Source organism: Apium graveolens, chromosome 2 (assembly GCF_009905375.1).
Source record: "Apium graveolens cultivar Ventura chromosome 2, ASM990537v1, whole genome shotgun sequence".
NCBI lineage: Eukaryota > Viridiplantae > Streptophyta > Magnoliopsida > Apiales > Apiaceae > Apium > Apium graveolens.
The window spans coordinates 16,780,515-16,793,280 of record NC_133648.1 but is presented as its reverse complement, the minus strand read 5'-3'; the positions used below and the strand labels follow the sequence as shown (position 1 = coordinate 16,793,280).

The window sequence follows — 12,766 nt, the reverse complement described above, 5'->3', positions numbered from 1 at the left end:
ATTTTATAATACATGCATTCAAATGCAAAAACAAAAATAAATATTATGATTAATAATATTATGAGCAAAAAAAAGGTGGATTGTGTTTTTCTAAAAAAATAAAATAATTGTTGGAGGAAGAAAAATATATATACAATTTAAAGATTTAAAACATCAGAGTGGAAAGAATATATATACTATATTATAATAATCGGAATGGGGTATAATTTGGTATGCATTTTTTTGGTTGGTTTGGTTATCCCTTTTTATGACCGTCGGATCTTTTTAATCAATAATCAGGACCATTAGATTGAAATACTAAAATAATATATACTACTCCAACTCTCAGGTTCGAACCCCGCCAACAACAAATATTTATATTATTATTTATACAATACTAAAACTCTCAGGTTCGATCCCATCAACAGCAAATATATATATTACTCCCTCAGTCCCTTCTAATTGTTTACATTTCTAGGGAAGTGTCCGGCACGCATTTTAAGGTGCATAAAAAGTACAGTTATGTAACTTATTTTTACAATTTTCTTTTTCTGAATAAAAGTTGAATGTTTTAATTTTTATTCAGAAAAAAAAATTTAAAAAAAAAATTACATAACTATAATTTATATGCACCTTAAAATGCGTGTCAGACACTCTCTAAAAAATGTAAACAATTGAAAGGGACGGAGGGAATATTATTTATACACTACCGAAAAATTCAGGTTCAAATCCCGCTAATAAAAAATATTTATATTATTATTTATAAATATACTAATAAGGTAATTATCTAAAAAGTAATTTATTATAATTTTAAATAATATAAAAATATTAATAAAGACCCGTGTATCGCACATGTTGTAAAGCTAGTATTGTTAATATAAAAAAATTGGTATATATATCATTCGAAGAGTAAGTAATTTTGACAGGATCGTCGCTGTCACCTTTGGCTGCTCCTTTTACGCTGTGTTCCTGAATCTAGGGTAGAAAAGAAAAGAATAGAAAATAACCAATTTTCCTTTCTCTCCTAATCTTTCCAAAAGTGGGAAGAAGATTTTGGAGACAAAAATAAAGAAAACTTCTTCCCAAATCTGCAGCTTTCTTTTCCTTTCTTTCATAAAAGTTGTTGGGGAACAAGTTCAAGAAATGTATTCTTTACATTTTTTTCTTTTCTCTACAAAGAAAGTTTCTGAAACCCAGCGTAAAAGGAGCTGTGATTCATCATGCAATTCTAATTCTAGTTATTCTATCAAACCGGTCTAATTATGTGAATATATATATATATAATTTAATATAATCGCACAAAAATTTAAAAAAATCACTCGTTTCAAATATATAAATAAAAAATTATCATACATCTACCTAATTTAATGATCCTCCTAAATCACACCACCCAACAACCCTGCACCCTCTCACACCAAATTTCAGCTTTTCCCCTCCATTTTTAATTTGATATTTCCCGTCAAACCGTAATTTTTTTTAAAATCCGATTTTACTGTATTTTTCTACATCTCTCAATGATCGATTTGCATATCATATGTGTTATCTTTCGAATTAAATTTTAAAAAAATTTATTTAATTTTTAATTTTTATTCTAAATTGGTTTTTATTGCATAGACCCTATAAGTTATTATATCAATTTTTTTTTATAGATAGTTTCAAGTGCATGCTCATGAACAGATTAGGCGTAGACTCCACAAAATAGTCTCAGTAGATAAATACAGAGCCCTGTAACTTGTAATTAGTTGTAAATAATCACTGATATAGGAATTATTAGCTGTAAATAGTAAAAAATTAAAATGTAACCTTTTTTTTAAACAGCATTATCAAAAAGTCTAATCACCTCTGGCGGCTGCAACTTCTTCTTCTTCCTTCTTCTCCTCCTTCCTCTTCTTCAGTTCTATTATATCATATATCTATATCCATCATATATGTATACATATACATATACATATATGTATATGTATATATCTTGAAAACATACAACCGATATCTGCACTTCTGTATTTAGCGAAAAAAAGACATGCACTCTGTTTTTACACAAAGTCTTGAATTTAAGAAGATCGAATTCAAATATGGTGTTTTTTGAATTCTCCACTGGTAATTCAATCCAACTTCCAACTTTAAATGACAATTAGATTATTTTGATGGTTTAATTCTATGTATTTATAATCAAGTTTATATCTTTGATGAGTTTCTTAACTGAATTATAATGAAAAGGTGTGATCTTGAATTGGTTATTGATTCATGAATTATTTTGCTATTCGTTTCTGTTAATGTTAAATCTCTCTCTCTCTCTCTCGCTCGCTCTCCCTCTCCCTCCCCCCTCTCTCTCTCTCTCATTCTCTCATATTCCAGTAAGATGTATCAAGTATGTATTTTTTAAGCAAAATTTGAATAACTCCCTCATATTCCATTAAGAATTATTTAATTTTTAAGCAAAATTTGTATAAGTGAATCTATTTTTCTATAGAAGTTTAACTTATACGAAATGATGACTTCAATAGTTGTAGCCTGTGTTTTATTAGAAACAATTGTGAATCCGGTTCTACAGTTGTTGGAGGGGTCTAAATTCTGAGTTTTCAGTGTTGGAAATTTGGTTGATGTCACCTAAGTTTAATGGAAGTGCAGGCCGTTTTAAGTTCTCTTTGCAAATTTTGTACAGTACAGATGTGTTTATCTTCATTTGGTGAGATGTTTGCCCTCCAGGGAATTGAAGGAGACTGAAGGTAGACAAATACATGGGACTGCGGACATAGTCTTGAGCATATACTCTCTAGACACTGGGAATAAGATCTCGATATAATTCCTTGCTTTAGTCGGACAATGATTTTGAAGACACTCCGGTTTTCTCTTCCCTCATGATTAGGTACCTGGACTTAATCTTCCACTGGGGGGAAGATCGCAAAGTCGTTCCATTTCAAATTCGTGATCTTTTACTGGTATCATTTATCTTCTTCTTTTTCTTGTTTTTTTTTGCTAAATATCATATATCTCACTTCACTTTACTGGAGTTCACATTTATTGACACTCCGCTCTTTTACACTTTTGTTATCTTTTTTCCCTTTTAAACGATTTAAAAAATCGTACAACAATGTGATACTCTGCTATTTTGCCTGACAACAGATAGAAAAGATTTAAGTATTATGTCGCCTATCTCCTTAGCCTCGCAGTACTATAGACCAAGCAAGAGGAAGGACGTGCTGGTAATGCATCTTCTTGTATAAAGGGTATTTCCCCTGTAGAGAATAATTGACGAAACTTCACTCCACCAGAACTAAGGGCTTTGCCATGAAACATTTCAGGGTTTTCTTATGATCTGCCTTCCAATCTTTGTGCTTCCATGATTGAGCAACCAGTATCATATGTGAGGGGATCCTCACCACCATCCAGAAATGTAGAGAGTTTCCTACCTGATTTCACAGACAGTCAATTCATCACGTAGTCTTGATCGAGATCGGTTTCGCTCTTGAATTGAAGGTTCACTTGCAATCTTCTGGTGATGATGATGTTGATTTTGTAGTTTCTGTTAAATAAATAATAGAGCTTCAGCATTATAGAGGAAACCGTTTTGATCGGTTGCCCACCTGCTCCAAAAAGATCCCTGGAACACATGGTATTTTGCAATTTGTTTGACCTATATATTATTTGATTTACTATTTGATCAGTTCATGTGAGTCGCTTTGGCACTTCAGCATATGATATCCTGGATGTTAATCGATTTTTTCATTACATAAATTCATGTAATACTCTAACGGAATTGCAAAGTGGAAAGAAGAAGATAATTTTAATATGATTTCATTAAGCACCGAATAGCTTTGCTCTACCTGATTCTGAAAACTGGAGTCAAGTTTTTTAATGTCATTTACTATCTCGGAATATATATTGTGTAACGTCGAGGGTTTTTAATAGCTATGCACTAGGGATGTTTAAGTTAAATGTTTTGAGACGGGGAAAATTCTTTCATCGATTTTTTTTTCAGGAAATCGATACAGCAGTTGTTAAGATGAAGTCTTAACTATGAAAGAAATTAGTCTCAGCTGGGGTTTGTTGAGCTATACATATAAATATGCTGCAAACATCAAGACCAATAGATACTACACTGTAATTTTTAAATATTAAAATACACTACTGTTTAAGTAACTTCTCTTTGTGTGCAAACATGAAAGAATGTTTTCCCTCGTTTGAGTCAATTTTTTACTGCTAGAAGTATATGCACATAAATCATATGCTGACACCCGTAAAGAGATGATGATGTCTTTATGTTTGTACCATTACCGAGAATTGCCACAACGTATGTCCATGCCGTTGTAATCTAGTGTTTTAAGCTAAACTTTTGATGGAAGGATTACAACTGCTGTGCAACATGCAATTACAACTATCACCAATGCAAGTTCTGATCAGGTCATTGATGGAGAACTTGATACAGAAGGAGCTGAGCAACATCAGGAGGATGTAACTAGTGCTTTTGTCGAGGCTTTTCTTATGTGTACTCATGACGAAGTTTTGGACTTTGGTAAGGCTGGTCGTTAAATAAAATTATCAGACGTGAAAAGTATGCTGACATAGTGGGGAAGGGCAGCTGTTTATAATTCACCATTATAATATTTGAGAACAGCAATAACGTTGTACTTCTGTGATAAATGCTGTGAATTCTGAAGCTTTTGACATAAGGGTTTTTCCTCTGGATGTCCTGATTTCTGAAAATATGGTACCCTATTAAAGCTATGGGGGTACGTATTTGTGCCGGTGAGTCAGTTGATGAGGAAATTAAATATCCAGACTGCAAGTTAGAGGTGTTTCAATTTTGGATGGAAGAAGGGGACCAGAGGCATGTGAACCAGCAAGCAGTACGTCAGCCTACTGAACTATACTGTACCTGATGGTGGTACTGGTGATCAAAAACTGTAGAAATCTCTCTCCTGTCAACTGTTGATGCTTCTGAGGTACAGGCATCTTCTACAACTGACAGAATAAGGGGAGGCGGAGGTGCATTTCTCCAGAGCAGGTCTTATACCCCCAAGTAGTAATATTATGACAGTGTGCAGATAGCTTGAGAAGCTCTTATGGAAATGGCTTTTTGACTGCATCATCTTCAGTTGACTAATGTTCGTATAGACAACAGAGACTCGTGTTCAAAGGCAGTCAAGTGGGAAACCATATGACCTGGAAAGTTGTAGGTATGACATTGACGCTAAACACTGGGGAACTGGAACATCCTTGTTCGCTGCTACAAAGAGTGCAGGCTGCATTGTAACCATCAGGTCTTTGGACAGGCATGCTTGAAATCTCCCGGGATTTATTGGAACAAGATTTGAGAATTTTTATCCAGGTTCTTGTAAAGTGCATTATAATACTGTTTCCTCTCTCTCAAGGAGCACTTGGCAAATGATTGACTGTCATGATACTTGAGAATGACATTACATTTTACTTTTTTAATAACCGCTGTGAATTTTGAGGCTTTCGACAAGAAGAATTCTTCTTTGGATGTTCTGATTCTTGAAGACATTGGCTTGCCAATGATTCAATTTTTAAGGGAATTAAACATTGTCCAGACTGCAGTCATAGGTGTTTTAATTTAAAATTTATCAATGGATACTAGTGAAAAGGGATCAGCGGCATGTGAACCAGAAAGCTGTACGTTAGCCTACTGTAATCTATAGTGTACCTGGTGGTCAGCAATTGTAAAAATCTCTCTACTATAACTTCTGTAGTTGCAGGCATCTCATACTGCTGATTGATTAAGTGGCAGCTGAGGTGCAATTCTCCAGAGTAGGTCTTTTACGGCCAGTAGAAATTCTTATGACACATTGCATATAGCTTGAGAAGCTCTAATGGGAAGAATGTTTAACTGCATCATCTTCAGTTGACTCGTGTTAAAATAGACAAGCAGAGACTCGTGTTCAAAGGCAGTAAGTGGGAAACAATCTGACTAAAAAGTTCTGGGTATGACATTGGCACTAATCACCGGGAAGCTGGATCATTTTTGTCGCTGCTACAAATTGTGAATGCTGCTTTGCAACCAGGTCTTTAGACATGCATTCTTGAATAAATCTACTGGGATTTATTGGAACAGAAGCAGATAATGGTCATCCAGGTTCTAATAATGTGCATTATGATACTGTTTCCTCTACTTCACGAAGCAGCACCCGGAAAATGATTGACAGTCATGGTATTTGGGAGTGCGGTAACATTTTACTTCTCTAAGAACTTCCGTAAATTCCGAGGCTATTGACATGGAGGATTCTTCTTTGGATGTACTGATCCTTTAAGACATGGTACTTTGTCATAGCTACGGGCATACGTATTGTGCCTGTCATTCAATTGTTGAGGGAATTAAATATTGTCCCGACTGCTGGTCAAAGGTATGTCGATTTGGAATTTTGTCCGCAAATACTGGTGGAATAAGGGGACGAGGGACCAGAGGCATGTGAACTAACAAGCAGTGCGTCAGCCTACTGTTAGCTATATAGTGTACCTTATGGAGGAAATGGTGGTCAGCAAATGTAAAAATCCATCTACTGTCAACTGTTGATGCTTTTGGAGGTACCGGCATCTCCTCTGCTGACAGATTAAGCCGCGGCTGAGGTGCATTTCCCCATCGCAGGTCTATTACCAGCATTGCATATAAAATGCAGTCAAGGGGGAAACAATTTGACCTGGAAAGTTGTAGGTATGACAGTGATGCTCTAGGTACGTGCATCATGATTAATAGATATTATTTTTTTACTGTTTCTTTTAGTGAACACGTCCATATTATTTTAGTAATTTTTTTATATCATTAATTGCCCAGCAAGGATCAGGATTGAGACAAGTTATTCATGATATAATTTATTCCAGCTGAGCATCCACGTTGTCAGCCATGCAAGATCTTTCTTTCTTGTTGCTGAACGGATGCTCTGTAAATTTTGTTAATATTATTGTTGCAACCCTACCACTGCTTCCAACCCCTCCCCTTTCTCTAAATCCAATACCACATCAAGCGTATTCCATTGCAGGGTATCTATATTCTCTTTTCACAGTTCGCACAACAGTAATGAATCGATTTGTACATATATGATTTGTACACACACACACACTCTCTACATAGTGATTCATTTATCATGTTTCATCTGTATTGTTCGACTGCTTCTGATTTGTAGAGTTGTACCTGATTTTTTAGTTCGTAATTTTTTTTTAATTGTTTAATTATTAATTTTTTTTTATACTTTGTCTCAGTTTAATCGGCCTATCACTGGATTGAGACTGAAGGGTACATATATAGAAGTTTTTTACTGGCTGAGAGCTGTTTCAGAGGAAGGTATTATTTTCCCGACATCCATTTACTTCTCTGTTACAAGACACTTGTCCAAAGTTATATTTCAGATCCTTTCTATCGTGCATCAAGTTTTCATAAGAACTAAACACCAAGTGATATATCATGTTTACATTTTCTGAAAAGATACAAAGCATCTTCTTGTTGTAGCAGCTATAGGATAATAATTAATTGTGGTTGTATGACTTCTATTACTATTGTTTTTGACTTGTATTTCTTAAAAGAATAATGCTTTCTCCTGAATATATCCTTCAGAATTGAATATGTACTTAAATCACAGAGCTAATAAATGATGTTGCGAATTTAGGAATTTTCATCATTAATCATACGGCCTGAGCTATGTACCTTGCTAAGTAAGAAGTTCTTATAAAGCCATTTGTAGTTTTAAAGGTTTAAAGGTACAGTTTTTATACTAAATGGTTTTTATTCTGTCAAGGCTGAGAGGTTGCCATTGTTTAAAGTTTAAATCCATTTCCACTATTATCATATTGTGACTAAATGGAATATATGGAGTGCCATGCATTCATTTCATACCAACTCAACTTTGTTTAGAGATAGGCTTTTGTGTTCCTTTTTTCCCTGACAACCAGTTTATGCTCAAATAGGATTAGTCCCACTTAGTCATATTTTTTGGTTTTCTACAAGTGGTGGACTCTCAAGCCCGTGTTCAGGATTTGAAAGTATGTTTTGAATGTCTAAATTTCAGTTTTTTGTATTTAAATTTGGAATGATAGGTAGAAGTGGGCGATATTATATGTGAAATAGGGGCAGGCAAAGCTACAGTCTCTCATACGCTTAGATGTGACAAAAAACAAATTGTGTACATTGTAATAAAATTGATATTCTGTATATTTAAATAGTTTGTTTGATGCTTTTTCCCGTGTTTCCCTCAGTAGTTCATTGGCAATCGTACTATGAGACCTTAACTCTCTGATGTTAAAAGTCTAGGTAATCAGTTATATAAATTCTAGGGACTTTGTATATTGCTTGACTGTGTTGGATATTTGGGTATCAGGGTGAGCCTCTAGGGTGAGGCACTTCACCTTTTAGGCTTGTGATTTTTCTCTTTACTATGAAGGTTTGTTGTGAATTTACCCGTGGCTATTAGAGTATAGTTTTAATGATGATAAAGTTGGAATTATGCGGTTAGTGAGTTGATATTACTTATAGTACTTGTATATCTACTTGCTTGCTGATTAACTAAGTTTTTGCGTGCTGATTGTCAGAAAATATACACATTTGATAACAATAATTGCAAAAATGATAGAATCATCAAAATATAGTGATCAATATGACACCTTCGAACTTGGTGCTTTACAGCGAAAGATAGTTAGGTGAAACTTGAAACATCCGCAGCCTGCCTTTTAAATCTCGCACACAAAGAGGTCATAGTATTAGTTCCATAACAATATGAGAACCATTTGCTGTCAAATATATTTTCTGCATTTCTGTAAACCTTTGATTTGAACATTATTATCTTTTCTCAGAACATTTAATACAACTTTATCTACCTTTATTTTTATCGGTGAATGATGCATTGCCAACTTTTTGCAGAGCTTTTGTTCATGCAGTATCATTGGAAAAATGAAAGTCCAAGGTGAATGATCAAATCTTCAAAGACATACGAGCAACCAGATGTAAGCATTTCTTAGTCTATTTTTGACACAGCTATATGTTATGATTATATTCATTTGTAAAAAAGTGGAGTAGGAAGAATATAGTCCATGCTGTTGACAAAAATGCGTACTCTTATATGTTGTTAAATCATGAAAGTGGCCCTGGTGGTGTTTATGATTAGTGCGTGTGTTGTATGGGTTTGCTGTGCTTGGGGTCCATCCAGAGGATAGATATATAATTAATTGATTATAATAATACTAGCAAAAAGAGGAAGATGGGTTGATGGGACTGTTTATTGACTACTAAGTTATTTAAGGATATTATCAAGTGCCTACCCAGTTAAGATTTAGATAACTTGGTACAGTGTATCACTTGTTAAAGATTGATAATGATTTTTGATACGCAATTATCTGTCTGGAGTTTGGGGCGTACCATATCTGGGGACAAGTAGTTCATGCAAGTCTTTAAGGTTTTCCTTGTACCATGTCCTGGGCTGTGAAGCACGGTCCGGGTGCTTTGGTGCGCGGTGCGGAGATACGGGAATTTGGTAAATTCTAAAAAATGGGGATTCGGGTCCGGGGGATACTGAAAATATTAAAAATATATATTATATATAATTAATAATAATTTAGCAAAATCAAGAAGAAATATTCTTCACATAATATATATTAATATTTCATGGAAAATATTAAAAATAATAAGAAATTAAAAGATACTCCCTCTGTCCCAATTTATCTGTCTTGTTTGATTTTTGATGGTCAAATTGACTCAACTTTGACCGTAAATAAAACTTTATTTTTTTATTATTTTGAAAAATTGAAAAATACATATTAAATTAGATTAAACATACTTTCTGATGATATAATTTTTATAAATATTTTTGATAACGTAATATATAAAATTTTTGGTCAAAGTTCGGTCAATTTGACCGCAAAAAGTCAAACAAGACAGATAAATTGGGACGGAGGGAGTAAAAATTAAAAAGAAACAGTAAGCAGGTGACGTAAATACACAGATAAATGACAAGCACCCACTTATGTAGTATTACACATAAATTTCATACATACACACAGGCTACACAGCTATTTACATGAAGTCAATAAACCCATCACTTCCGATCACACACAGCAGCGAGGAAACTAAAAAGGAGAGATGCTGGTTCCGGATTTTGTACGAGGTGCCAGCGTCGGAGATGGGTAGACGAGCAGCTGCAAGATTTCCTATTTTAAAATTGGTGTAAAATTACAATTAATACCCCTCCCGCACCCCCTTCTCGCCCCCCCATGTATCGGATTGATGAATTGCACAGATACGCCAGGTGATGCACCCCTTACGCACCGCAGCGCACCCCCGCACGCGTCGCGTATAGAGTGTGCGACTCACCACCAAAGTGGAGTATCCCTGCTTTCCAGGTCCCGGGACAACTACAAACTCAAATATAAGTTCGAAAACACAAGGTTGGTGAGACCTGGAAATGGTGTAAAGACTGGCAGATTAAGAGAAAGCTCCGAGCCACAATAATATTGAACCCATGCAAAACTTTTCCGAGTAAAGCATGTACATGCTTGGATAGGGCCTATACATAGCATGTTTTTGTAGATACTCCAACCTTAAAGAGTGACCATTTAAAAGAAAAGACCTAAATGAATTTAAGTTCAGCTAATGCGTAACAACGCTTGTGTTATTTGAAAACTATAGGTAGAGTAAATTTACTAAACCTCTGCCTGTGACAGAGGCAGCAGGTAGACTGTAGTCATCCTCTGGAACCTCTTCTACTTCCAAAAATTGAGGGCGCTATAAATCCAACAAAAATATTTTAAATTATTTGTTGGGTTTTCTGGTCTTAGTTACTAAGAAATTCAAGTAAAAGAATATATACACCTTTGGCTCAAAAAAGACAACAGGTCAGCTTGAATTTCTATTTGTAAACATTTGCAGAGCTTGAAATTAGGTTTGGTGTCATAAACTTTGTAATAAAGATAGCAGCAGAGATCCAATTTACTTATATAGAGGATAGACATACTTTTACAAGCCACTGACTGACTATTGTAAGCCACAAAATCTAATTGCTCAAACTAGCATATGAAGTCCCTTGGACCAGTGGCTCCCCTTTGTTTAAAGAGTATTACCAGTACTCCACAGTTATTGTCCACATCTGCTGAGGGAAGTGCCTCTGGAACTGCCTCATTCAATAACTTTTCAGCTATATTAGCCCTTTGAAGTCCCTGGAAATCAGAAACATGTTAATTTGAGCAAATGTTTAGTCTTTTATATACCAAGTAAACAAGTTTGGTCCTTACATCAAGTAATGCGTTGTTTACAATTATTGAAGCGTCGGTTTCTTTTATAACATCCCATATACCATCAGCTATAATCAGAAATAGGTCCTCTTTTTCAATTTTCTTGGTCAAAATGATATCCTTATGACCCTGCATATAGTTGCTCAATATCGATGATATAAGCATATGTTTCTATTAAGAACAAATTACCGCATTGTTTTATTATTATGCAGTAACAGAATTACCACAGCCTTGTTGTGCAAAATCACTGAAGTAAGCAGTCGTCCATTTGCACCTCTCCGTCCCAAAATGGCTTTTGCATTTGACCCCTTACTTGCAATATACAATGACCTTTGGTGTAGTGCTGCAAAGAGGCAGTTCTCCATCCTAGTGCCAACATGAATTAACCCCAACTCTGAGGCATTGAAGAATGCCTTGGGGACCGACAAATTATTAGCCCCTGTGAAAGCAATGAATATATATATTAAGTGAACACTTTATATCAAGTTGTACCCACTACTAATAGAATGAGAGGCATACGTTGGAGGTATTCAAGTGAAGAGGTGTTATTATTTGAGATTGCAACATAATAGGCGTTATTATTTGAAAATCCAGGGAACAATAGAAGGGAGCTTGACCTTTTGTGTCCAACCTCCAAGTGTCCATGATAGATTTCATTTTATCAGAGTGAGAGAAAGCTTCTTTGACCAGAACCCACAACCTTTTTGCTTGGGTTGTTGCAATTGATTTTGTTTGATCCGCTTGGGACACCAAAAACAATTTCATTCTAACAGCTCCACCCTGAAACTCCGATTTCACAACTTCCATCATACCTAACATGATGTCCCTTCTCACAATTTTATTTACTTGGGCCTCCAAGGGCGTTTGAATCAACTGTAAAACACACACGTACAAAATAAATGGAGTAAACATAGGAATAATTCATGTGAATCTTAACAATTAATACGTAGACAGATGAGTAAACATTACTAATATGTAGACATGTAGTAATTCATGTGAATGTTAACAATTGAATAATGTGTTAATCAACTTACATAGGAATCCGTATCATTGAATTCTTCCTTCTTCACCGTTTTGGAATCCATTCCCAATCAGTTTGCACTTTCCAAACTAAACCCCCAATTATTTACACTCAAATATGGTTAACAATTCAGATATACGGCCTTCTGTCTGGCACAAGGTAATAAGTAGTTTCTATTTTAAATTGTTTTTACCATCTTCTTTTATTAAATGGATACCTTACTTTTTAATATATATTAAGTTAGCTCTTTTCGAAACCACTATTGGAATATAGGGCTTTTTTGAAAAATACCCAAGGCTAAAAACATTTTTGCAAAAATACTGTCACTTTTTTAAAAAAATTGCAAAAATACTTTTTAAGGTTGCTTTTAAGGTTGATTTTGGTTGCTGCTTCCCCTGCGGGGCCCACTGCCACATCAGCAGCCACATATCCTGCTCAGTCAGCTGCCACGTCAGCATTGTACGGGACCCAAATGCCACGTCAACTGTCACATCAGCATTGGGTGGGACCCAAGTGTCGCGTCAGCATTGGGTGTGA

General features: G+C 35.1%; 1 protein-coding gene and 1 long non-coding RNA gene across 6 annotated transcripts; one reads left to right on the top strand and one right to left on the bottom strand.

The window, feature by feature from the left end:
• Positions 1-1,790: 1,790 nt before the first annotated feature.
• Positions 1,791-9,088, top strand: LOC141707040 (uncharacterized). 5 transcript variants are annotated; one of them, XR_012568952.1, is made up of 7 exons: positions 1,795-2,076; positions 2,642-2,918; positions 3,103-3,182; positions 3,282-3,592; positions 4,381-6,669; positions 7,195-7,276; positions 8,846-9,088. It is a non-coding gene; the product is annotated as an uncharacterized LOC141707040 (long non-coding RNA). The 5 variants fall into 5 exon arrangements; XR_012568951.1 differs by having other exon boundaries at positions 4,323-6,669; XR_012568950.1 differs by having other exon boundaries at positions 1,791-2,076; positions 2,686-2,918; positions 3,282-6,669.
• Positions 9,089-10,924: 1,836 nt separating this feature from the next.
• Positions 10,925-12,371, bottom strand: LOC141705837 (uncharacterized). Its single transcript, XM_074508717.1, has 5 exons — positions 12,243-12,371; positions 11,826-12,081; positions 11,433-11,647; positions 11,209-11,337; positions 10,925-11,133 (listed from the first exon to the last, which is right to left on the bottom strand). Exons 1-5 carry the CDS (start codon positions 12,291-12,293, stop codon positions 10,984-10,986), a joined length of 801 nt encoding a protein of 266 aa, XP_074364818.1. The 5' UTR covers positions 12,294-12,371; the 3' UTR covers positions 10,925-10,983.
• Positions 12,372-12,766: the final 395 nt, after the last annotated feature.

Bases quoted from the DNA above. Each gene is read 5' to 3' on its own strand.
- LOC141705837 (XM_074508717.1), bottom strand. From the start codon at position 12,293: ATGGATTCCAAAACGGTGAAGAAGGAAGAATTCAATGATACGGATTCC. The intron at 12,082-12,242 runs GTAAGTTGATTA...TGTGTTTTACAG, and splicing joins TCAATGATACGGATTCCTAT to TTGATTCAAACGCCCTTGGA. The intron at 11,134-11,208 runs GTAAGGACCAAA...TCTGATTTCCAG, and splicing joins TAAACAACGCATTACTTGAT to GGACTTCAAAGGGCTAATAT.